Raw genomic sequence first — 23,617 nt, 5'->3', positions numbered from 1 at the left:
CAGATTACACAACCACCTGCCGGTGCACAAATCGCCCTCGGATAACTGAGGAATACCTACATTCAAGCTGTGGTGGGGTCTCTCTGCAGGCAGAGTGGGAGATGTCCAGCTCTTCAGGATGGAGAGCAAGGAAACCCCCAGAGGAACCAGCCCAACTTGCCACCCCCTCAGCATCTCCCCCGTTTGGCGAAGGAGGAATTACAACAGTTTAACTGGGGCAACCACCCATCCTCTTAAACTACGAGCAGTGATGCTTTGGGATTTGTTTAAAAAGGAGTCTGAACAAGAGCTTGCGCACAACGGGAGCACAGTATGACGCAGATGACAACACCTCTAGGAGAGCACGTGATTTAGTTATTTTTCAGGAAACTCATTTGAGACTGGCAAGCAAAACCTCCTTGGTGGTCACAGGGGAGATGAAATTGCTCTCGATAAGAAGCAACGAAATGATCTCAGTGGCTCAACCTCAGTTACAGAGCACTGAGAACAGAAACGTGCTGATCCGGCCTTCTACGATGGCAAAGTGGGGACCACTCCACCACCAAACCATCAGCTGCAGAACGAGTCTCATCTATGTGACATTTTAGCTGTCTGCCGTATGGCCCGCACTCAGCCCGACAGCTTCGCGTGCACTTGGGAAGCCAGAGCAGCCCTGAAAGACTCACCTGGGGCTTTTCTTCCCCTCCTTCAGTTGTTTTGTTTTAAATCATACCATCTTTGCTTTTAGTGCCGAAGTTTAGCATCAGGCACTGTGGCAATGGTCCGAGATCCTGTTCCCTCCATACAAGCTGCATCGCACAATCCCATTTTGAACACGAGAACAGGAGGGGAGATGAGAGGGAACCCCTCTAGGGCACAGAATAGTTTCCCTCTGTCACCAATTTAGATTGCAGATTTGTCAGCACAGGGTCTACCATCTATATGGGCAGGTACATTGCTTATTTGATGATATGAAACTCTGTAATTCAAACTCGTTGGGACTGTACCACCATTCAGATCAGAGAACACTGTATTGCTGCTATGCGGCCACCAATAGCTCAAACATCATATCCGATGAACACACACACTCAGTTTTGCACTGAAAAATTAGTTCTCTGGCATAGGACAACATAATTTTATGATTGTTCAACAAAAAAACCTGGCAATGGCCGGGGCAGCAGGAGCAGGAGCCATGGCACCGAGTGAGCATTTGGCTAATTGAGTCTTTTCAGAGCACGATCTGGAGCAGTGACTCCACGAACACAGAGGAACCCAAAGGGACAAATTCTGCTCTGGGTTTAGCACTGGGAATCACTGGGAACGCAACGTGGCCAAGATGACTCCAGGCCAGAGAGGCTACACTTACCTTGCTGACTACGGGCAGCCAGCGGCTGACGTCGCTATCTTACTGCCCTGTATTCCCGACAAGTTGCACTAATCTCTTTTCTGCACTTTGTCACAATTCCAGAGCAGGAGATTATCTTTAATTTTCTGATAATTACCTCAAGCCGCTTTCATTCCCAGCTTTTAAGTGTCTGCTGTCGTACATGTACCAAACATGGAATCAACACCGACTGCCTGCTCACAGGAAAGGTACCTAAGGCGAGGAACTGCAGATCTTCAGGAGAAATGATGTTTTAGGGTGGACAGCAGCATCGCCAGCAAAACCCCTCCAAAAACCTGCTTTATGAAATCAACTTGACTAGGCAAAAAGTAAAAATACTCCATTGGCTCCTCAGCGTGCAGCGTTTGGCTGTGCTCATCTCAAACAAGCTGACAGATGGTCTTGTGAAACCTGATTTAACTCCAGCTTCAGGGGTTATACAGCCACGAGAGACAATGCTTGGGTTTACGGGTGAATCGGAGTTCTCCTATGGGAAGTTTCAATACTTAATGAGCTAATCGAAATGATTCTTATCCGATTGGGTACAGCTTAGTAATGGCATATTCAGAAACGTGGCAAACGGCTCCAGAAGAACCCTGGGATGAAACCCCAGCTCTCTGCCCTCGCCTGCATCTCGTTCCTGGGTTTTGTAGTGCCTCTCATGCACGCTTGACCTGCTGCCTTCAGTTCCTCTTCTCACCTGTGCACCACTTTTATTCTACCCTACCCCAACGCTCAGGCTCCTCCACAGCCTCAGAAATGAACGCTTCAGTTGTAACATTCAGCAATTCTCATCTCCGATTTCACATCTATTTTTTCATATGCCTTTTTGTTCACAACCACAACTGGCTCATCCATCCCCCACCACAATGTTTACACGCTGCAGGACAAGGATGAACTTATTTCCAGAAACCCTTTGCGCATTTACCGTCCAACACAGACAAGGATTCTTGAGTTTGGTTTCTGGTTTTAGCTCTATCACTCCAGAGGAGCACAAACCTACACAAGATTAGATAACCCATTTCTCCTCTTATGCAATATATTGCGTCAACAAATTGACGTTCATACTTTTTTAGACCCCCCCCCCCATTTGCGCATACATGGCCACATAAAAATTTCCACTGCCAACAAGCAAGGCACAAAACACACGGGCAGGAGGGCTTGCACTTGCTAAGAAAACCCTAATCTCCACCAGCTTCCTCAGTCTCATTAGCAAATTTGAAATCATAGGTTTGGAACGTGCATGAAATTTTCATAGACAGGTGATTTTTTTGGTACTTCTTTTCTGAAGAGAGTTTAAGATGTCATCATAATCTTTTATATGGCAGAAGCAGGGACTATGCATGAGGTTAGAAAAAGTGCTAAGTGGAAAGCCACTTGTCTCAGCACCCCTGCAGAACGGCGCAGGGCTGGGGGCAGAGCAGCTTGCTTGGCTTCTCCAGCCCACAGCCTCCCTAGATGCTGTCATCAGCAATGTGCAAGTGGTGTCAGAAGTTAAGAAGTTCAAAAATCATCGATCCTTTGGGCTTGAAAACAAATATCTTGAAAACCAGAAGATGTTGTCCTTGCTGTCCACGGCTTTGAAACATGGGTTTCAAGCTTCACTATGCGCAAAAAATAAATCTAAAAATCTAGTCAAGGAAAAAAAAAAAAGCTGCTTGGATCTCTCAAAAACAGCCAAAAAGCTGATGAGCAAAAAGCCTTCCTTGTAAACTTGGAAAAGCCATAAGAGGTTTCTATCTACTGAGAAGGGATTTCTTAAGAAAGCTAACACACATCCAGCAGAAGTCTTATGTAAGACTAAATAAAGAGGTCGTCTTTGTAAGATGTGTGCTTGTGTGTGAGTGTGTGCATGTATAAAAAAAACACAACTATGACATATTAAATGCTTCGTCATGCTGTGGAGAAGCAGTCAAAGCAAATCTGTATAGCTGGCAGATTTATCTGGACTCCTTTAACCAATCTCAGATGCAGAATTGCTGCATCATTAATAAAAGCTTCACTTATTAAGTGTTCACCAGGAGATATATAGTGTGACTGCAACTAAAAATACATTAGCATATAAACATCATGTAAGCTCTTCAGCTGGAAGCTGTACCAACATGACCCCTCCAAAAACGCAACGCAGTAAAGACCTTTTGCAATTTGCCACTAACCATCCATCGGGGCGGTAGCAATTGCAATCAGACGTAGCTAGTTTTCAGAGTCGAGCTCTCAAAGCACCGGGCCAATTTGTGTTTGTTGCTGGGGGGGGTTATTTGTTTGTTTTTAAGCTACTGGCACGACAGCAACCTTTGCAACCCACACATTTAATATTAAGCCACTGCAACCTGCTAGAAAGCTGTGAAAATCTAACAATTCGCGCGCACACACACACTGAAGGAGGTCTGGACCTAATTTTACACTTGTTTGATCAAGACGACACGACACACCTGAGTAGCCACCTATGTTCCCTAACCCATTTAGGCAAAAAAAGGAGGTGAAGACTTCAACCGGGATACTACGATTTATTGTTCAATCAGACAGCTCTAAACGCTGTCTGGTCGATGCATTATGTTCAAAAGCATTAAGAAAGAGGAGAGCGCTAAGGCACAAGCTATAAAAGGCAAAGGCTATACACGTGTAGCAGATGTGTTGCAGGAGAAATACGGGGAGAAAGGCTGGAAATGAAACACATCCATCAAAAGAGACAGCTGTTATGTTCTGTAAGGGACTGATAATAAAAAGAAATTAAGGGAGGTGGGGGGAAAGCAATTCGGAGAAGATGCCAGAAAACACGTCTCAGCTGAGCAGCCGCATCTGAACTAGCAGACCCAGCCAGATGGGGCTTCCGGAGGAGCCAACGCGGCCATTGGGGCATACCAACAGGGAAGCTGGCCAGGGAAACGGCAACCTCCGAATCTCTTCTTGCACTCGAAACGTGTGGCTTCAGTTCCCAACAAGCAGCACACAGGATCAGACAGGCCAGGGCAATAATTAGAAGGACAAACAACAGGGAGCAGAACCCGGACTCCGGAACAACCTCCCCGAGAAGGTAGCTATTTACCACCTGCCCTTCCCAGGCATCCGGGATGACCTACTTCCGATTATTAAACAGAATTTCTTCCCGTAAAACCACACAGCTTGATTAGGATGAGAAACGTCAACCAAGACACAATCCTAAATACAAGGACGGTGGGTTTTTTTGTTTGTTTGTTTTTAAATGCAGCATCTCTCTGCAGAAAGAGCTGTAGCTGACTGTTCTTCACCCTGGGCACTGCCAGCTGCTTCTGCCATTCGAGAGCTTGCAGAAATAATAAGGAAATAAAGCAATCTGAAATAAATTCTGCATGTTAACTAGAGTCTATAGAAGCAAGAGCTTTTGAAGAGCAACACAAGCTTTTGATACCAAAATGAATCCGTTTTCCCCTGGAGCATTTTCAGACTGAATGAATGATTTGGGGGTCATCTACACAAAACTTGTGCTGGTTTAACAAAAAAACAGCCTAAGCTTTCTCGTGATCCACTTGTTACACCAGCATAGCCCTGTGTTCAGGCAAGGCCCCCTCCATCGCTATGGGTAAGCACGATGAGGGGCAGGAAAGACCCGGCTCCAGTATGCTTGCAGTGCAGGTAATTCCATGCTCTTTAGGACAGTTTAGACACCATCTGAAATTCAACGGTTATTGCAGGAAGATAGAATTGCTGGCATTTGGCTGCATTCAGATGGGACTTGGGAGTAGCCAGAGATAAGAAGGGAAAGATCCCCATCCCATTTAATCCCACCTCGACAACCAGAGCCTGGTGCGCCCTGCTCTGCTCCCTGTCCTCAGCTCCTACTTGCCTCCCACAGGAGCCCAACGCATCGTTCTGCCACTTTGAGCACACAAGAACCACCTCCAGTTTGCGCGACGAAGATGACATTCACACGCCAGCCTCTGCCGCACCGCCTGTGTGCGCTGCGTTCTTTTCCCATGCCCTTTGTCTTGTTTATTTGAGCATAAACTCGTTAAGGAAAGGAACGGCATGGCTTGTACAAATTAAGGGAGGGAGCTTAATGTACCGGTTAGGTAGGACGGGCCTTGGGGCACTGCCGTGATATATACTCGATAGCAGGGACACAGTGCTCTCCCGCCCTTACACCCCGCCCAGTTTCTATATATGAACTTCTCAATTAACCTGAGACGGGACGGCTGCAGGAATCCTCCCAAGCTTGCCACGAGCTAGCACAGAGACCCCATCCAGACCTGCTTCTGCCAACCCTGTGAGGTTTCTGCTTGAGGGTTTTGAACCCAAACCCAAGGTCTCTCGCACTCAAGCACTTTCTCAGCGATCAATCAATTTACAGTGTTGCACAGCCCAACTGTGTGAGCAAAGCGTCCAGCTCAAGGACTATCACCATTGCAAGGAACTGCTGCAAACCAGGTGATTCTGCAATAACGGCGCTTACCAGGCTATTTAAGTTTTTATGCAGAAACTCTTTCTGCCTCAGAAATAATATGTTTATACCAGATCAGGAGGCAGGGCACAAACTGAAGATGCAGGACGGGAGTTAACGCATTCCTCTCCGAGCCTTCCTCCCTCGGACCACAGGTGTGCCGCTCGGCTTCCTCGGTGCAGCCCCTCTCGCGGGAGGCAGATTGCTGAGCTAGGACATACCACGTTAAAACGTTTCCTTGACAACTAACCAGAAAAGCGCTTACAGCAGGGAAGCCCAATTACAGCTCGGAATGAGCAGGACAAGACCAGCGAAATGAAATTTAAAAAGAACTGATTTGTTTTCTTGTTTCAGATCAGCTGCATGTGGGGGGGGGGGGGGAAAGGACAGTTTTAGAGAGCTTAGCCCGAACCGTGTGACACATCTGACAAAAAAGCAAAACAAAAATCTAATCAAGAGGCGCACACAATAGCTGACATCCAATAGCGGAAAACACTGCAGCCGTTCGGCTCCACATTCAACTCTGTAATTATGCAATCCAGTGGGATGTTCAGACTAACATCTGCTAGATGGGGAAAGGTGCCGTCTTATCTGAACACAATGTTCCTTTTCCCTTCCATGCCGCCGGTCACAGGAGGATTGCAGAGGAGAGTAAAACACGCTCCCCGGCACGTCCAGGACAGCCAAGCATTCTCCCCCTTGCGCGCATGGGAAAACGGAGGCAGAAAGGTGAGACGTTCCCAAGGTCAGACCCCCCAGCAGTGGTGTTAGCAGGGAGAGCCTCTTCCTAGCCTCTGGCTTCTCTCTTTATCACAACCTTCAAGTCCAAATCTGTCTACCAGAATTCACAGCAAGGCTTGATTAGGATTAATTAGAGACAGCAAACATCACAGCAGGAAGTGTAACCTTCTCAGGACAGAGCCAGCTCTTCTTGTCTGTGATGATATCCAGGCACTGTGGCACCACATTAAAACCACGACGCTAATTTAGAGCAAGGCCATAAAAGGTTGAAGGACTTGGAGTCACGTTCCTCACGATCATTCAGAACAGCTATAGCAACGTCCAGTTGCCCCCCTTCCTTTACTCAGGGGCAGGATATGCTCCTCATCCCCTACCAGCAGATCCCAACCTCATGACACTGCTCACCAGAGCATCTCCTGGCTGGTGGGAGAGCTCTGCCTTGGCAGCAAAGAGAGAAGGTGAGAGGAGGCAGAACCTTCTTTCTAGCTGGGTTGCAAAGATAGGGGAATTGAACATAGAGCAGGACCTCATGCTGCCGCTGGGACTCGTTTTGGTTTTTCTGATGAGTTTTCCACTGCCGCAGGGCCCCAGAGAGCCATTTCCCAAACAGAGGTCAGAGAAGTACAAGGCAGCATTGTGAAGGCTCAGTTCAGAACTCATTTCTCTCCTTAATTTTCTGAGCATCACCATCTTCCTGCCTGTAGACTCCTGCCTAGAAGCAGGATTTAGCAGTTTTAACGCGTGCAGGGGAAAGGATGCTCAGCTGCATCCTCTCTTATGCTTTTCTTCAAGTACCACTAATAAAGGGGAAGAAGTTTGAGCTGATTCATCTCCCCTAACTAATCTGAGGCTGCAGACTGCTTGCCAGAGCACTTATTCTCCCCCAAATACACAGGGTTTGCAGTGTAGCACGTTGCAGTGGTTTAGCTACACGAGGTTCAATGTCAAAGCTTGGCAACTCCTGGCCAAGTAGCTGCAAGGCTGGTACCACACAGCGGGCGCTGCTGCCAAGAGAGTGTGGGATGAAGAATCAGTGCTTGGTAAAATAATAACTTCACTGTAGCCAACCCCGAGACTTCTGTTTTAATTGATCGCTAGTACAGGATACTGTTACTGAAAAGGCAAAAGCCATTTTATTAGGGAAGCAAGAGGATACCACAGGCATGGTTACCTTCACATTACTGCTTCTCTGCGTAACCATCTGAAGGATCTCAAACTGTCTGGGGGAGCACCAATAAGTCAAAGAAATCCTTCAAACTGCTTGTAGGAGCACGATAGCCGCCACAGAGTTAAAGATTGCAAGGTTTGCGAGACAATGACAAACCCTCTCCCTATTTTATCTCTCAGCCCTTCCTTACAGAGGGTTCTACAGAGAAACAGAGCCTAAACCTCTGATCTAGGAGGAATAGATCAGATTATTTATTACTTCCACCATTTAAAAGTGTCTTCCTACAGAGGTTACTGGCCAGACAGCTTGCTCCACTGCTCATTTACCAACAAGCGTTATTCTCAGGCTACACTACATTACACCAACTCATGAACAATATCTCCTCCCTCTCCAAATTTTCCATTTTGTGGACCTCCTGAAATAAAAAAGCATGTATTTCAAAATATCAGTTTATATAGTCACAGCAGATAAAGGGATCTACCTGAAGTTTCACAATAACTGCCTACCACAATACCAGGACATGGGGAAGTTACCATAGAGAGCACAACTCTAATGCGGGAATGCAGCATCCCAACTAAGAGCAAACTGCAAAGGTAGAGAGGCCCTTGGCCAAAGCGAAAACAGTTGTCCAATGACCACCATTCATGAGTCATCCTGAAGATCCACCTGGATCTTTAAGGAGCAGGGTATTTCTTGATTTATTCTGTAGCCAAAGCTGCTCGGCTAAATCCTCTAAGATTTAATTCCGCTCTTGCTAATGTTGCTTGACAGAGAGATTTTCCTCAGGTGCTCAAACACTGAAGACTAAAAGGGGATTTGGGAAGGGGGTTGTGTACAACATGTGTCACCGGATATAAAGTCCTTTTGCCAGGCTGCTCGCATCAGGTTGAGTAAACTCTCCTTCATGAAACACTTCCCAGTTGCCATGGGTGTTGCTGTCAACGCTGGAACATACGCACGTACAGAAGTATTTGGCATTGCAATGCTGAGGACAAGGTCCGGTCGGGGAGGAAATGGGGGACATCTGTAATTTCTACCTTTTTCAAATCAGATTTCCAAGGCAAAACTGTGACGTTGTATTTCTGAATCCAACTGTTTTTAGAGCGCTGGTTTGTGATACAGGCCCCTCTACACAATTCAGACAGGAGATCTTCAAGTGGACAATGTTCTATTAAAAACACCCAATTAAAAAGACATGCTAGGAAAAGCAGACTGGAGATGTGCCTTCATTCTAGGTATCCACATCTAAACGAACCTAACCTTTTGCTGCTGTAACAACTAGAAATTCTAACTCTCAAGGCTGCATGTATGCCTCACCTGAGCTTGTTAAGACACCAAGCTGTCAGAGGTTTCTTGGTCTCATTCAAAATTAACTACCCTGACCTGCATGTGGCAGAAGGCCAGGTCTGGATGGCATTTTGCTGTTTCCCATCATCGTGTCCTCTGCCCTCAGCACGGCACCCTCTCACCTCCGATGCCTGCTCCCCCTTCCTTCACAGGCTCTGGTAGAAACAACACAGATTTAGCACAACCCATCCCAACCCTACAGCAAGCCATGATGGGGGCTAACCAGCTCTTTATGAGCAAACTCTGCTCAGTCCATCCCAACTACTGGGAATCCTTTCCTCCAAGTTGGTCTTATCTGTTCCTAGACTTGTCAACACCACCCCAAATTCAAGAGGCTTGGACCTCAGTGGGGTAGCAACCCTCCGATCCTCCTCCCCTTCATTAGGGCCTTGTGAGTGACAAACCTCACCTATAACATCTGTTTTAGACAGGCCACATACTCAGTTTCACAACACAGGTGACCCTGAACCTCCAGAGCCAGAGATACCTGCTGCAAGTCCTGAGTGGGCTACAGGTTAAAAATAAGTTTAAATACTGCTCATCACTATGTTCCCTTCCTTGTTAAGCCTCATTAAGGCCACTTTTGCTCTTTGAGACTAGAAAGGTTTTGACTTATGCTCTCGCTCTGCTTTAATAAGGCACCTGAACAGCTGGAACAAAACAAACCACGGCAGAATAAACTCAAAAGATTAACTGTGTTGCCAAAAACCGTAATTCAAACATGAAAGTTTCAGCAAAAAGCCTCCTCTCCCCTTGAAATCCTGGCTGTAGCATGGCAGCTAGTGACTCAGCTATTAGCTGGAAATAAGTCACCTAAAAAAAATCAATGAAATTTTTAAAGACACTGCTAGAGCCATGAGTAGGAAATACAAACAGGTGAGACAAGCATTAGATGGCAAGAACAGATAACCTGGTGCCCATGCTGGGCTACAAGGATGTATCAGCTGCGCTACATTGAAGACTACAGACAGTCTCCTCCAATACAGGTAACCACAAGCTGAAGAACAGACTCTTTCTGGCACAGATCTGCAGCTCACCCAAAAGCCAGGTCAGTAAAGCAGCTTCTCCAGCCCAGCCTGCAGGATTTTCACTTAGATGCCAAGCCAGGCATCTATTACTTCTATTTAACGAAGTGCAGCTCTGTCCATTTATGTATTCACTGGAGAACAAGCTCTCCTCCAGACTCCGTATAGGTACGTGTCCAAACTAAAGATGCAAAAGAACACGGAGCAAAATCCAAAGGAGCACTTAACGCTCTCAAAGCGCCACCCAGGCAGAACTGAGGCACCTAAGTACTGGTTTTCCCCAAACTCCCGAAGGCACCCAAAGTACTGAGGACACTTCAGATTTCTAGCACCATTTTCCTGCAGGTCCACGACAGTGCCATTGCACACGTTCACATGCAGTTCTGCCCCAAGCCTCCCTGTAAGCACCACCACTATTTGGGATCCAGAAGAACAAAGAATACAGTCATGGCTGAGCAAGTTGAACACAGGGCAAACATTGCACGCATGACTTGTACCCTACAATTATCCCACTTGTGCGGGATATAGGAGAGCTGTCAAGGTCCATCTTAAGTGATTTTGTGGTTTCTGGCCTCTGTTTGATACCAGAGGGTGAAAGAAAACAGAAGTTATCTTGAAGCAGAAGCCAGAACCACACTCAGCTGGGTCAGCTCTTCTGCTGGTTTTCCAGCATCCCCAGCTCTTGAGCTGGGGGTTCCGGAGCAGCCCTGCTTCAATGGGAGAGCAGGCCTTAGAAATCCCTGCATTATAACAGATTGAATATCTTTTCATATCATCTCACAGGAAAACTTGTATCTAAAATTCACCTTACTTCTCTAGGTTACATTTTGCTCTTCATGCTGGTTGTTTCTAGGCTTCTTGCACACGTAGTTTACACTGTGTTACATCACTGCAATACAGGGACCACTAAAAGCAAAGAGTAGTTTAGAAGAGATTCAAAATAAACCTAATCTTTTTGTTTTTAAATCTGCCAATTTGAGAAGCAATTTGTCTTTTCACAGCATCTCTCTGAGATAGATTACAAACCTGAAGTCTCAACACCGCGTGGAAGCTCATGCAAAGCCATCTGGCCACCACAAAAACAGAGGTGCACATATGAAATAAAGTTCCTCCCGAATTAGCAAGTTCTTAGCAACTGATGGACTCCTGATAACCAGTCCACTAAACCAGCATTTCCTCCCTGGAGGCTCTTAAAATTAACGCTAGCCTATATTGGCCATCTCTATATCTGCTATACAATAAACTGGGCTTCCCATTGTATCAAAGCGAAACAGTATCGCGGTTCCTTCTTTAACTGAAATATAAGTCTTGTCTGATCGTGCACACAGTCTTTTTGTTCCCTTTTAAAGGTACAGGCCCATGTTTATCAGGACTTCAGAGGCTTTTTGCAAGGGAGCTGCACTGAAGAGAAGACTGCAATTTTATGTCAGAAATGCATGCGACTGGTAAGCGAAGAAGCCGCAAAAGGCAATTAGCAATTTTAGGATGTTCGCTCCTTCAGTTTCTCATTTTCTTTAATAAGCACTTTCTGGCATTACTAGTCTAGAAGCCTCTTTTGAGAAAGAGCGTCCTAGATAGTTAATCCACCAGTGACTCCTACTTAATACTGAAATGAAAACAAACATCCAGCCCTCAGAGACTAAGGTGGAGAAAGACCGTGTCATCAGTTTTCTTCCATCAAAATTAATTTCAGCCTGAAGAGATGCCTGTCTGAGGGGAAGTAGCCTGGAATAAAAAACAGTAAGCGTATCAAAAAAACACCTTTAACAACAGAAGAATTAACTTTTCAACTTCTCCCAAGCAGAGGTTTAATACATCATTAGCAGGAAAAAAAAAAAAAAAAAAAATCAAGTGCTACAAAGTGCAGCATAATTTGCGTCCCCTAGAAGAACTTAATTATCTTACACCATATGAGCTAGCGTTACAGGAAAAAAAGTAATAAATGAAGCAAAGGCAGCTGTAAGTCTTCCAGATTTCAGTTGTGATCACTGAACAGCCAGTCCTTATTAACACCAAAATTATCCAATAACACATGCTATTTAAACCCCCCAAATAATCATCAACTGTTGGGTCGAGGTGAAAAATTTACCCTTATTTCTATATTCTAACTAGGCAAGTGTTTGCCCTGTAACTGAAGAGCACGTCATTTAACTTTGACAAGTACAGTTTCAAGAAGGTATAATTTTCTCCTGTCTTTGTTCCAGCTTTGAAGTTAGGGACTATTTTACATTTCTACAGTCTGCATTTCTACTGCCAGCAAATTCTGTTCGGTTTTGTACACTGCCCCCATCAAACATGCATCTAGACAGATGGCGAGAGCATCCTCGAACACATACAGAAAGGAAAACTGTCATTTTAAAGAGACGCCAATTTAAAAGTGACATTTAAAGAGAACGCAAGCGGTTGCAGGTATTGCATCTGCCCTCTTGCCAACGCGTAGGACTTCCGACCACATTTGCCCTCTTGACAAGGCGTAGGATTTCTGACCACATTATCTCTTCCTCTTTGAAAATCTTCCTGGCTTGTTACTGTGTGGGGATACACCCGCTGCGGAAGCGACGGGACAGACAAAAACTGCGAAATCAAGGAATCAGAGAGAGAAAAACCACATCAGCATCTAAAATGAGTGATTGACTACGTAAAGCACTAGAGGACGCGTGTTCACGGGGAAGGAGTATTCAGCCAGATGGTGATTTTTGCCAGCTGCCTCCCTTTGAGATATGCAGTAATGGACAACTCTGTTATGAAATTCCCTCAGATTTGGTCCATCTGATGCACTGAGACTATGGATGAGCAAGATCCAAACACGCACTGCATGGCAGCTTTTCATGAAATCCGACGGCAGCGCCATGCCTGTACTCTACTGCTGCTGCATCGATCTGGTCGGAGTTTCCAGAAGTAGCTAGAGATTTTGGGTGCTCTATTAGAAAGAAAGCGCTGATCTAGAAATTGGGTTTTTTCACATCATCCCAACGTGAACAACAAAACTCACTAGGAAATTTCCACCTTCTCTCTCTCTAGTTTCTAGTTTTCTTTCACATATTAACTCTGTAAGATACCTGGGATACCAAGAAAGCAGTTCTGCAACCACAAAGCATGGAAAGAAACCTACTGCAGCACCTTCACCATCAGCTGCTGTATCCTGCCCTTACTAGAGATTTCAAAAATGTTTAGTTTGTGCTTGTGCCCAGGCCATAGAAAGCAACAAACACAATATGAGGGATCAAGCGAGCATCAGGACACAGACAATTTTTCCCTGTCCTTTTAGGGGGGACAGCAAAGCTCAATAGCTTCTGCCTCACATTAAAGCCTACACTCTCCACACATTTAACTAGCGCAATCCCACGAACATCACAAAGAAAGTGTGAACTTCATTTTCCAATGCTATACTTAAAAGAGAGCCAGGCATTTTACAAAAAGAAACCAGGCCATCCGACTGAAAGCAATAAGAGACTCCAGTTAATCACCTTCATTTTACTTTGTAAAATAGAAACCTGTGTTTCTAGGCCTTATGACCAGCCTGAAGGTTTTTCTTAGATCCCTCAGCTCTTCAGGACCTTGAGTAAAATCCTGCTCCAATGGACGCTGGAGACAAAATTTAGCAAATCACTGCTGTCAGCTTCCATGTGGCCAGAAGCTGACCCACTTCCAACGAAGCTATACAGAACCGGCAGCAAAACCCAGAAGGATCCAAGAGCAGAAGTCTCCTCTCAGCAGTGTCTCCTCTCAACCGTTGTAACCACCAAGATCCTATTGATTTTGTCGACACAGCAAGCGAGCGCTATATACCATTATTGATATAATCATTTCCATCACTAAAATGCATGTTGATAAGGTTGGCCGTTTTAAGGTACTGCAGCCCACTGTGGGCTGTGCAGGACTTTAGAGATGTGTCTTGAGCCCTGGAAAGATTTCACGAAACTCTCAAAAACTGCCAATTACATGAAAACATTTCTCAAATGTTCCAAATCCCTCGTGAGCTGTATCGACGCGCCAACCAAAATTGTTCCTAATACTCAGGCTTCTCAAATTGGTGTAGAGTGACCTTAATTACCTGAGCTTGCAGAGCCCTGAATGAAAATCCATACGCAGTCCTTCTAAACCAAACTCTAATTATGGGAAGGCTGAAGGACTAGTATTAGAAAGATGTTTATACAGCTATTCATATAATAACCGAAGCATCATAGCAACCGCACTGCTGCCCAGTTTCTACTGGAGAAAAAACAAGTAAATATCCAACAGCTTCAGAGGATGCTGTTAACTTACCCTTTAAGCAAGATCAGTTCCACCCCGAAATCAAGAACCCTGTCCTAAAAAATAATTGGGAACACCTTTAAGCCATTTATTTTATACATAGAAATAACCTCATTCTGCTCCACTGTTGAGGAGATTTTTTTGTAGGTAATAAATTAGTACAAAAGACTGCAAAGATCACAGAGTGCTCCAAACTTAGAAAATAGCGAAGCGAAGGGTGTCTGTAGCCCTGTAGCATGCATGACTGGGACTCCCTCGTCCATCCCACAGGAAAGGGAGGAGGCAGGATAGATTAAGAAGACCTACATTGCTATTGCTTTAAATATAAGGTAGCACTGCTTTTATTCTACCTATCTCATTCCTTCCTGCCCCACGTGGGGCTGAGCAAGATGCTGCCTACTCGAGTGGCACACATGCACAGTGTGCATCCAGCCTTAAACGAGGAGGGAGAAAGCAGGTTTGCACATCAAGCCTGAACCCACAAGGGACTGATTTCGCAAACAATGCTCCTTTAATGGAGATTACGTGCGGTTTTCATGTCAGTTCTCAATTCTATCATGTTATGCTTCACCAGTCTCCTTGGTGGCCATCTCAACCACTGGAGATCTGGACCTTTAAACTCACTTGAGACGACAGAGTATAAAGCAGCAACTGAGAGCGGGCAAACTCCAAGGGGAAGCAGAGAAAGGCATTATCAGCAGCTTAAACAGCAGCTTGCCAGGCAGCAAAGCAAAGGGAAGAAATAATCCCAGTTAGTTCTACTCTTGCAGGATCGTAACATGGTCACCCATACAGTCCTTTGGGTCATGTTAGAGACAAGCTTCCAACATCAGCCCTACCTAAGGGACTGCATGAACTCAGCTACCCCAACTCGAAAGCAGTAGATCTCTTTGCCTCCTACGGAAAAAAATGAAGGTGTTCTCAGAAACAGCTGGGGAAGTACTCTGAGTTACTAAATTCAGTGAAAGAGCAGGGACCCGACTGGCTGCAGCCCTTCCTCTGCTCATGAGCTGCCCTTCCTCTGTGAGTTCAATGCTGGTTGAGGCTGAAGAACTCTCAGAAAAGATCTTCTTCTGAAGTTGAAATTAGGAGACATCTACCACGGTACAGGGACACAGAGAATTTTACAATCCGTTAATTCCTCCTAGTTCAGGAGATTGAGCTATTTCACACAGAACAAAGTCATTTTGCTTGCTGTATGTGGCGTTCCCATGCTCAGCTAATCTCCAGGCCCTTTCAGAAGCGGCAGCGTATCCGCCCCGGTCAATCCTGTGACACAGCCTGGGCCGTGACACAGTCCCCTTTGCCGGATCAATGAGTGTGTTGTGCAGCGAGAGCACCCGCAGCTCCAGATGTGCTCCTGCCCCTTTCCGAACTCTACTCGCAGACCAGGCCGGTCGGCAGAGCCGGAGACGCCAGGCATTCAAACAGCTGCCTTCCAACTTCTCTTTTCTTGCAGGAAGTCTTTCCCACCCTCTCCAAGCGTTTTATAATGAGCAGCACTTTCTGCAAAGGGAACATGCAGATTCTGCTAATTACAGAGGAGATGAGGACTGTGCCCCTCCTGATGAGCCTGCGAAGCATTTTACACTCCTCGCGCTGCATACAAACCATCCAGGCAGTGATTGGACATTGTGAAGTTCATTTTTCTGCCACTCCGGATCTAGCTGCTGTAAAGCTGTGCAATTATCGAGGGGGACAGTTGTAGTTACAGTCATTTGCCAGAGATGCAACTTTACAGAATACGCAATCTCCACGCTATCAAATAATGCTATTCTTCTCCCACATCAATTATTGTTTTGCAGTAAATATTTAAGAGAACCATTCACATTGCACACTGACTCTCTAGATTTATGCATTTGTATTTTTTAAACAGAATTAGAGAAGAGTGCTGTTTTGCTTTACTCAAAGAAAGCACGAAGAGAAGCAAAGGGGCCAATTCTCATGGGAAGCTGCCAGCAGTCCCGAGGAGCTCCCCAGCGTCGGGGTTAGCAGCGACCAGGCATCGCTGGATGAGCTGTAACTATTGGGGCAACTGAGCGCGCTGAGTTCTCCAGATTTCCCCACCGTCACAGCACATATTCTGACTCAGCCTAGGTTATTCACTGCAAGCCAGCGCAAAAGCCCACACATAAGTTGGGGAAGCCACAAGAGCACATGATGGAAGACAACTGCACTTAATTAGGGGATGACAAGAGTTTCTGCTTAAATATGTGGGTGAGAAGAGACAAAGTGACAGAAAAGCTGCTCCGATCGCTTTTAGCTTTTTAATTACAGAAAGTGTTTCTCAGAAAGTCCCGGGGTTAACTTGGCTACTGGCAACACTGAAAAACTCAGACAAACAAGTGCCAGGCTGCTTAGAAACAGAGTATTTCTGAGATCTACCTAAAGAGGGAAAAAACCACAACATCATCTTTTTATCACTGGCTCTTTTAGGGCTGCTGAGAGAGGCCAGACTCCCCTTCCACCAACTAAGTCTGCTATTTATCCGGAGAGGAGGTGAAGAGCCTGGGAAAACCAGCAACTGCTTTTCCGGTTGGCATGCAGCAGCCGGGCGGGTAGGTGCGCAACGCCGCGGCTCTCTGCTGAGAAAGTCAGCGGTGATACGGTTGAAGACAAAACTCATTTCACACAAACCACCAGATTTCTTACATGACCCTCTCTTTTCTCGAGCTTTAATTTCAGCATCAAACAGCCTTTTGTTTTCGGTCGCACGCAGGGCCTTGATTTACCTTTCTGCCGCGCTCCTGTTGTTTCATCGCCGTAAGCGCATCAATACAGCGGAGCTGATGGGCAGCCACATGCAGGCAAGCGCTCAGCACGGCTCGCATTCGCCTCAAAGCATCCTTCCCTTTAGAAGGAAACGCAAGTGGCTGCGTTTGTTTGTTGAACGAACGCAGAGCCGCACACCATCAGCAGGCAGCAAACGCAGAGAGGGTGCTCGTGCCAGGAATTCTGCTTTGCCAAAGACTTATAGAAAATGACAATATTTTGCTCCTTTGAGTGTCTGCACCAGCCACAGATGGATTAAGAAATGGTGAAATATCATATAGAGGTATTGCTCCTGGCAGTAGTTACTCATCTGGAGCCCACACCAAATAACTAGGGCTCTGCACCTGCTTAACACCATAAAATAACTAGCTTCTACCCAGCTCCACATACGTGATCAGAGAAGTCCTGCTCGACGTGACTAACACAGATAAATTCAGTTCTTGGGCACATTCACAAACTGACCCAGCTTTGCAAGCCTAGAAGGCAACAGCTTGGGAAATAGCTGAAGAAGAGCACTACTGTCAACCGGATTATTAGATAAAAATTAAATTTAAAGGGGACTCTATCAGAATTTTCTTAGAGACCTGAAAAGACTTTATGGGGGAAAAAATAAAAATAAAACCCATCTATGACTTTTTCTGCTGTTCTGCTACTAGTCATGTGTTCAAACATAACCAGTCAGCCCGTCCCCTCCCCGCACACGTGTCCTTGAGCAAAGGAGGCACCAAGGCACTTCTAAACTTTCCAGGGTCTAGAGAGGATGCCTCAAAAAAAGCCTCAGAAAACTGCCTCAAACCTGGTAGCCTGCTCCAATACCGCTGCTCCTGCCAGCTCTCCTGGCGCCGCAGGCTCTGGTGGGGATCAGGGAGGGGGCACGTATGGGATTGCTCCACAGTCTCACGTAAAGGTGGGGAGAAGGAAGGGAACCTCACGACCTACTCTGGACTCCTGAGAGAGGGAGCATCTCCTGGAAGCGACATGACCCACGTTTCTGTGCCTGTGCTGCTGGCAGGAGCCGAGTGCACGAACCAGTCTGCTGAAGGTCACTTCCACCTAAACACAGTCAAACCGGCTTTGCACTAGGTGCTAGCAAGCATTTCCCCCCCTCTAACTCTGCTTCTGACGTTCCCTGGTGCAGCCAAGGTGCGATCAAGACTGCAAAAGATGCAATGTTTTCTGACAAATGCAACTTGCAAGTCAATGATGTCCATGTAACTCCTGCAGTTCCCACGTGCACAGATGGGAACGGATTTTGTGCCAGCAAACAGGCCCCGGGGAGCATGCAGATACACCAGCAATGTCAGGAGCGAGGCACCTGTCAGGCCTCTATAAATTAATCCTGGTCTGCAGGAATATGCTTGGCGGCCCAAAGAGATGGACAGGAATAATAAAACACTACAAAGATGTAAGCGGTATGTGATGAGAACAGTTCTCCAAGCCTTTGTCAGAAGATCACACAGCCTTAGCAGACCTGTTTCTGGACTCAACCGGCTTTAATTGAAAGATGCGTTCCTGAAGAAAGCTAGCACTGGAATTTCTGCTTCTGCTTTCAGACCATAACCACCTTATATGGGAAAATCATATTTAATAAGATTGTGCATCTGGCAAGAGCCCATAATGGTCATGTCAGTGAATCACTTTAATAATCGTTCCCAAATTATACACTGCTTGTACAAAACCATTCAGGTTGTTCCCCAAGGAGCCCTTCTGGAGAGGTCCGGAGAGTTTCCCAAGTGGAATATGGTAGCTGCAACTTTGCCAGCCTCAGATCCAGCAGTGCTGTATTGGGCTATTATATACAGGTCAATGCCAAAAGCTAGTTAATCAAAATCAGATTAATCCGTCTTCCTGGGCTCTCAGGAGCTCGCTTTCCAGGCTGTCCTGACACCAATACAAATGGGCTCAGCATCTTCCAGGACAGTGGCTAGAACACCCCATGCTACAAATAATTCCTATTGCCCTTCCTCAGCTCCCGACCCCCTTTAATTCCAGCCTCTCTATTTATTCCTTGAAGGATAGTTAATTTGCTAGAGCAGTCTGAATTCTATTTTCAATGCCTCCCTGCCTCCCCGTAGCTGCGCTGTGACTTATTGACTGTGAAGTAACTGCAGGGTCTTTAAAAGTTCAAGGCACAGGGTGTTTTTCTGTGTGCTTTTGCCTTGCTGACTCCCTCTGTCATCATCTTCACTAGCACCATTTCACGGGAAAGAGGCATGTGACATCCAACTAAGCTGTGAACCATAATCATGCTGGGGATGATGTTTACATTTGATTTTTCCTCAAGCTGATAAGCTCTCTCCAATTTCCCTCTCCATCACGTTGGTATGGATTGAACTGCTTGTGCCCCATGGGGTGGAATTCTTCTCTTATCTCTAATCTGCTCACTGGAAAAAAATTGCTTTCAGCAACCCTTCAAAAGTCACTTCAAAAGTTATCATTGCAAAGAGGGAAGAGTCATAATACTGTTCTTCATCTGTTGCAATCAACACTCTCCCAATGCTTTTTGCAGATGGCCTTGCAGATGCCGTCAGCATCTAAAACAATCAGCACCACCAGCCAGCGCCAGGATCTCCACTGCATTGCTATCTCCAACTCTGGTCACAATGACACAACTGTTGAATGAGCATAAAATACTTCTACTCAATCACTTCAGTTCCCTAAAGCAGAGGAATTCATCCCTGAAGAACATGTTCTAGGCTTCTGCCCAGGCTCCAAGCCATAACTGATGGGCACACTGTAACACATACAACAGGAGACATGAGAAATGGAAATAAAGCACAAGCCACATCTATTTTGCCATTGGGCTGAGAATTTCCACTCTGCTTTTGCAAAGAGAGGGTGGAAACCAGCCTTGCTATCTGTTTTTCCTGATGGTTGTCCAATAATTTGGGCCCCGCTGGTTAAAAGGAAGTTTCCAGTCCCTCTGTCCTTGAGGGCCTCCAGGCTGCACCCAGGTAGAGGGATGGTGATGCTCTCTTTTCTCACCCAACCATTTCTGGGGACAGGGTGCCCCAGCCAGAATAATTTCAGCACGTACCGCTCTCACTCCTTGCCCAGTGGCTGAACACCACTACAACTCCCATCAACTACACTGCTCCTTGCGCCAAAACTGGCAAATGATCCTTCAAACTCCCTGCAGTTTCTTCCCACAGCAAGAGGGAACAGATTCAGGAAGAAGGCACAGTGGCCACTTACACATATAAGATTTTGAAACTCCCACTTCAACCACAGCGGTTACAAAACTTTTAAAAACCTCAAAGCCAGTTTCCCAGAATTGGATGAATTAGGACAGTGTGTTCATGAATGAAGTAGTACCGCTAGACTACATGAAGTTTTTCTCCCCAAGAACACATTAGGAGACCTCCAAAAGCTCCCTTAGGAAGACTCTTTATGCCTTATGTCAGCCTACTGTTGGGGAGGTTTCCCTGACTTTCAGCCCCTCTCCTCCACCCAGGAACTTCCATTTTACTCCTGTAACGGACTAACCGGCTCCCCTCTTTTCTTGATGTTTACACCATGGCATTTTCCTGCACGTTCTTTGGAAAGGTCTTTGCTGACCTGGCCAACGGTCTGGATTAACCTTGTCAGGTTCATTTAGTAAGAGTGCAACACACAGACATCCTTGTTCTTTGGCAAAGAGCCAGAAAGCAGATTTTAGCTATGCTGGTAATCCTTCATCAACGGCACCGGGCACCTATGCAGGTGGATCACAAGCACTTCACCACCACCACGGCCTTCGCCGTTGCTCCAGATAGCATCAAAGGCATCAGCGCTGCGTGCACTAACTGCAACAAACAAAATTTAGGAGAGCTGTCAGCTTAGAAACGGCCAACAAAACAGGATGAAGTTCAGCACAAATCCCCTCTGCTCCTGGGCATATCGGTTTGGCATATATTATTTCCCATCTGCTGCAACGAAGACCACGGAGCACATAAACGCGCTCTGTCAGCAGGCAGTCCCGACCTCCGAACCGCAGCACAGACCTCCCCACGAAGTTGTAGCCGTGCCTTCACGCACAATTCACCGAGGAACACCTCCAGTCACATCTGGTTTTGTTTTCTTTCAGAAAATACTCATTAGTTGTCTTCCGTGCTGTCCCCAGCCCTCCCGGGAGCTTCAGTTGCAAGCATGGCTGGGGCCAAGTGACAATTCGGATGCTACGTAAGCGAGGAGTGAGCAACTTGACTCAAAAAAAAATCAAAGTGGCAGCGAGATTATTGGCTCTGTTTCATCTTTTTGCTATCCGCGTAAGGTAAGACAGCCTACAGCTTTCCCGAATCCAGATTTACTTGCAATGTGAAGAAAAACACATACTCATTGTTTAAAGCCCTCCTGAGCAACAGTCTCCACAGCCACCTTATTTTGTCCCGAGCATCAAACAACAACCCTCTACTCCCACAAAACCAGAAAGGTAACAAAGAAATCCCAAGAAGAAACAATATTTTAACTGCTCATTGGCAAGAAGCTCTCTTTTCCACTCCCTTCCCTCGGCATTGCAAATTGGAAGCTTGCCGGCCATACAACACGGCGCTCAGAGCACACTCCCGAAAAAGAGGTCTGAACGGTGGGTGGGGGAGCACCGCGAGCAGCCTCGGGAAAAGCCAGCCGGATGCAGCTGTCCCCTCCATTTTCCTTGCAGCACTGAGGAACTGAACCAGAAAGCCCGGGGACAGCTCGCTGCTCGTCTAAATCTCAGCACCTTTCAAAGAAATTATAGGTTACATCCGGCCCCCCCAAACACAGCAGATGACATCTCTGAAATAATCACGGTTTCCACTGTAATTTGTTGGGTTTTTGAAAACCTAACGATTCTAATTTAAAGCCCCAAAGACAACGAGAGCGCTGTCACAACACAATCAAAACCCAGCTATCTCGTGAAACGCTCTGAATAAACTTCACGCTCAGACAGGTGCTCGGGAGCTTTGAATTAGGCCCACAATGAAACTTGTCAACCTAACAACAGAGCAGGGCCGTATCATCACGCGCGAACCCAAAGCTAGCAATTTTGAGGTTGTTAATGAACTATAAATTAGCCAGCAAAGGCAGAGGCAGGTGCACTTGCGCAGCCCCACAAATCTTGCCAACCGAGAAACCCAAATTCTTTTGTTAATACTGCCAGCAATATATCATTAGGCTTGTTTTTGGGCTCGCTCGCTTAAAAACGGCCTTCTTGATCTCGCCGCTGCCGAGACGAAGCCTGACGTGGCATCGCTGCCACCCTCTTGCCGCTGGAGAGGACCCCCGGGGGCCGAGGAGGGCCACGCGGGAGGGAGCGCTGGCACGGGCTCGTTAACTTCTGCAGGCGTTAGGGCAAGGAAGGAACATGCTCTAGCCGCCCCTGGGCAACCACCACCCTCCCAGGCTCACCCTCGCACTGGGGAGCAGCCAAGGAGGGATCCTCGGAGCAAGCGGGCTCCCTGCAGAAAGGCGGCTTAGAGGGGGGCACCCGCGATGCCCACTCCCCCCCCCTCGACCTTGGGAAGTCGGTCGGTGCTCCAGCGCAGGGGTAACCAGCTCCCAACGCTGCCAAGGCGTCGCGCAGCCAGGCACCACCCCGGGGCCTGCGGGGCAGAGCCGGACGGGGGGGTGGGAGCCGGCACCGGGGGGCGGGGGGGGCACGGGTGGCGCCCGGAGCGGGCAGGAGCCCTGGAGCCGTCGGCACTGCCGCTCTCCCGGCGCTACCTTTCCCAAAGAGACCCGGGCGAGCGGGCAGGTCCCGGGGGGATGCGGAAGGGGGTCACAGCCATCACCGGCCCCAGCGCCCCGGTGCAAGCATGGGGCAGCAGACAGCCCTGCCCCCTGCCCTGCCCCAGGGGCAGCCGCGGGTGACGCGTGGGTCCGGCGGCACCTTGGGGCAGGGCCCCAGGACAGGGCCACCGCCGGGTGCCAGCACAGGGCGGCCCTGGCCTTAGGCCACCTTGAGGGGGGTCCCTGGGGGGGGGGCACCGCCACGCCGGGCCCGGGGAACCGGGGGGGGGGGGCACCGCCACGCCGGGCCCACTCGGACGGCATCACGTCGGGGGGGCTCTGCTAGGCAGAACCACTGCGGGTCCCGGGGGGGGGGGGACGAGCCGTGGGGGCCCGGCGGGCGGTACCACTCAGGGACCCGGGGGGGGGGGGGGGGACACACACACACTCCGGGGGGCCCGGCCGGGCGCGGCTGCCGGGCCCCGGGGGCCGACGACGCACCGGAGGGGGGGGGACAGGCCGGGGCCCGGCCGGGCGGCGCCGTTGAGCGGGCGCCGAGCCCGGGCGGCGCTTCCCCAGCCCCCCCGCCGGGCGGCCCCGCAGCCCGTTTACCTCCTGCCGTGTCCAGTCCCCCCACGCCGGCCTCCGGGGTGATGGCACCAGCGCCCGCCACGGCCGAGCCCTCCGCCTCCTCCGGCACCTCCAGCTCCATGGCCGCCGAGAAGGGGCAGGCGGGGCAGGCCCGCGCCCGGCCGCCGCGCTCGCTCCCCGGCTTCGGCCGCCACCAGCCGCCGCCGCTGAGGAGACTGGGAACCGCGCCGGGCCGCAGATACCATAGAGCG

At 47.9% G+C, this 23,617-nt stretch overlaps 1 protein-coding gene across 4 annotated transcripts in view; it reads right to left on the bottom strand.

Annotated features, from left to right (window-relative positions):
* PIP5K1C (phosphatidylinositol-4-phosphate 5-kinase type 1 gamma) overlaps positions 1-23,606 on the bottom strand; it is a 50,580-nt gene extending 26,974 nt beyond the window's left edge. For 2 of the 4 annotated variants that reach the window (XM_067312896.1, XM_067312898.1), the window contains exon 1: positions 23,388-23,606. In XM_067312896.1, the coding sequence (XP_067168997.1) occupies positions 23,388-23,487 (100 nt within the window). In that variant the 5' untranslated portion in view covers positions 23,488-23,606. The remainder of the gene's footprint in view (positions 1-23,387) is intronic. The other 2 variants (XM_067312895.1, XM_067312897.1) reach the window with 2 other exon arrangements.
* Between the last annotated feature and the right edge of the window lie 11 nt (positions 23,607-23,617).

This window comes from Apteryx mantelli, chromosome 30 (genome assembly GCF_036417845.1).
Source record: "Apteryx mantelli isolate bAptMan1 chromosome 30, bAptMan1.hap1, whole genome shotgun sequence".
In the NCBI taxonomy this organism is placed as follows: domain Eukaryota; kingdom Metazoa; phylum Chordata; class Aves; order Apterygiformes; family Apterygidae; genus Apteryx; species Apteryx mantelli.
Note: the sequence above shows the minus strand (reverse complement) of the source record. Positions and strands in the feature narration are given on the sequence as shown.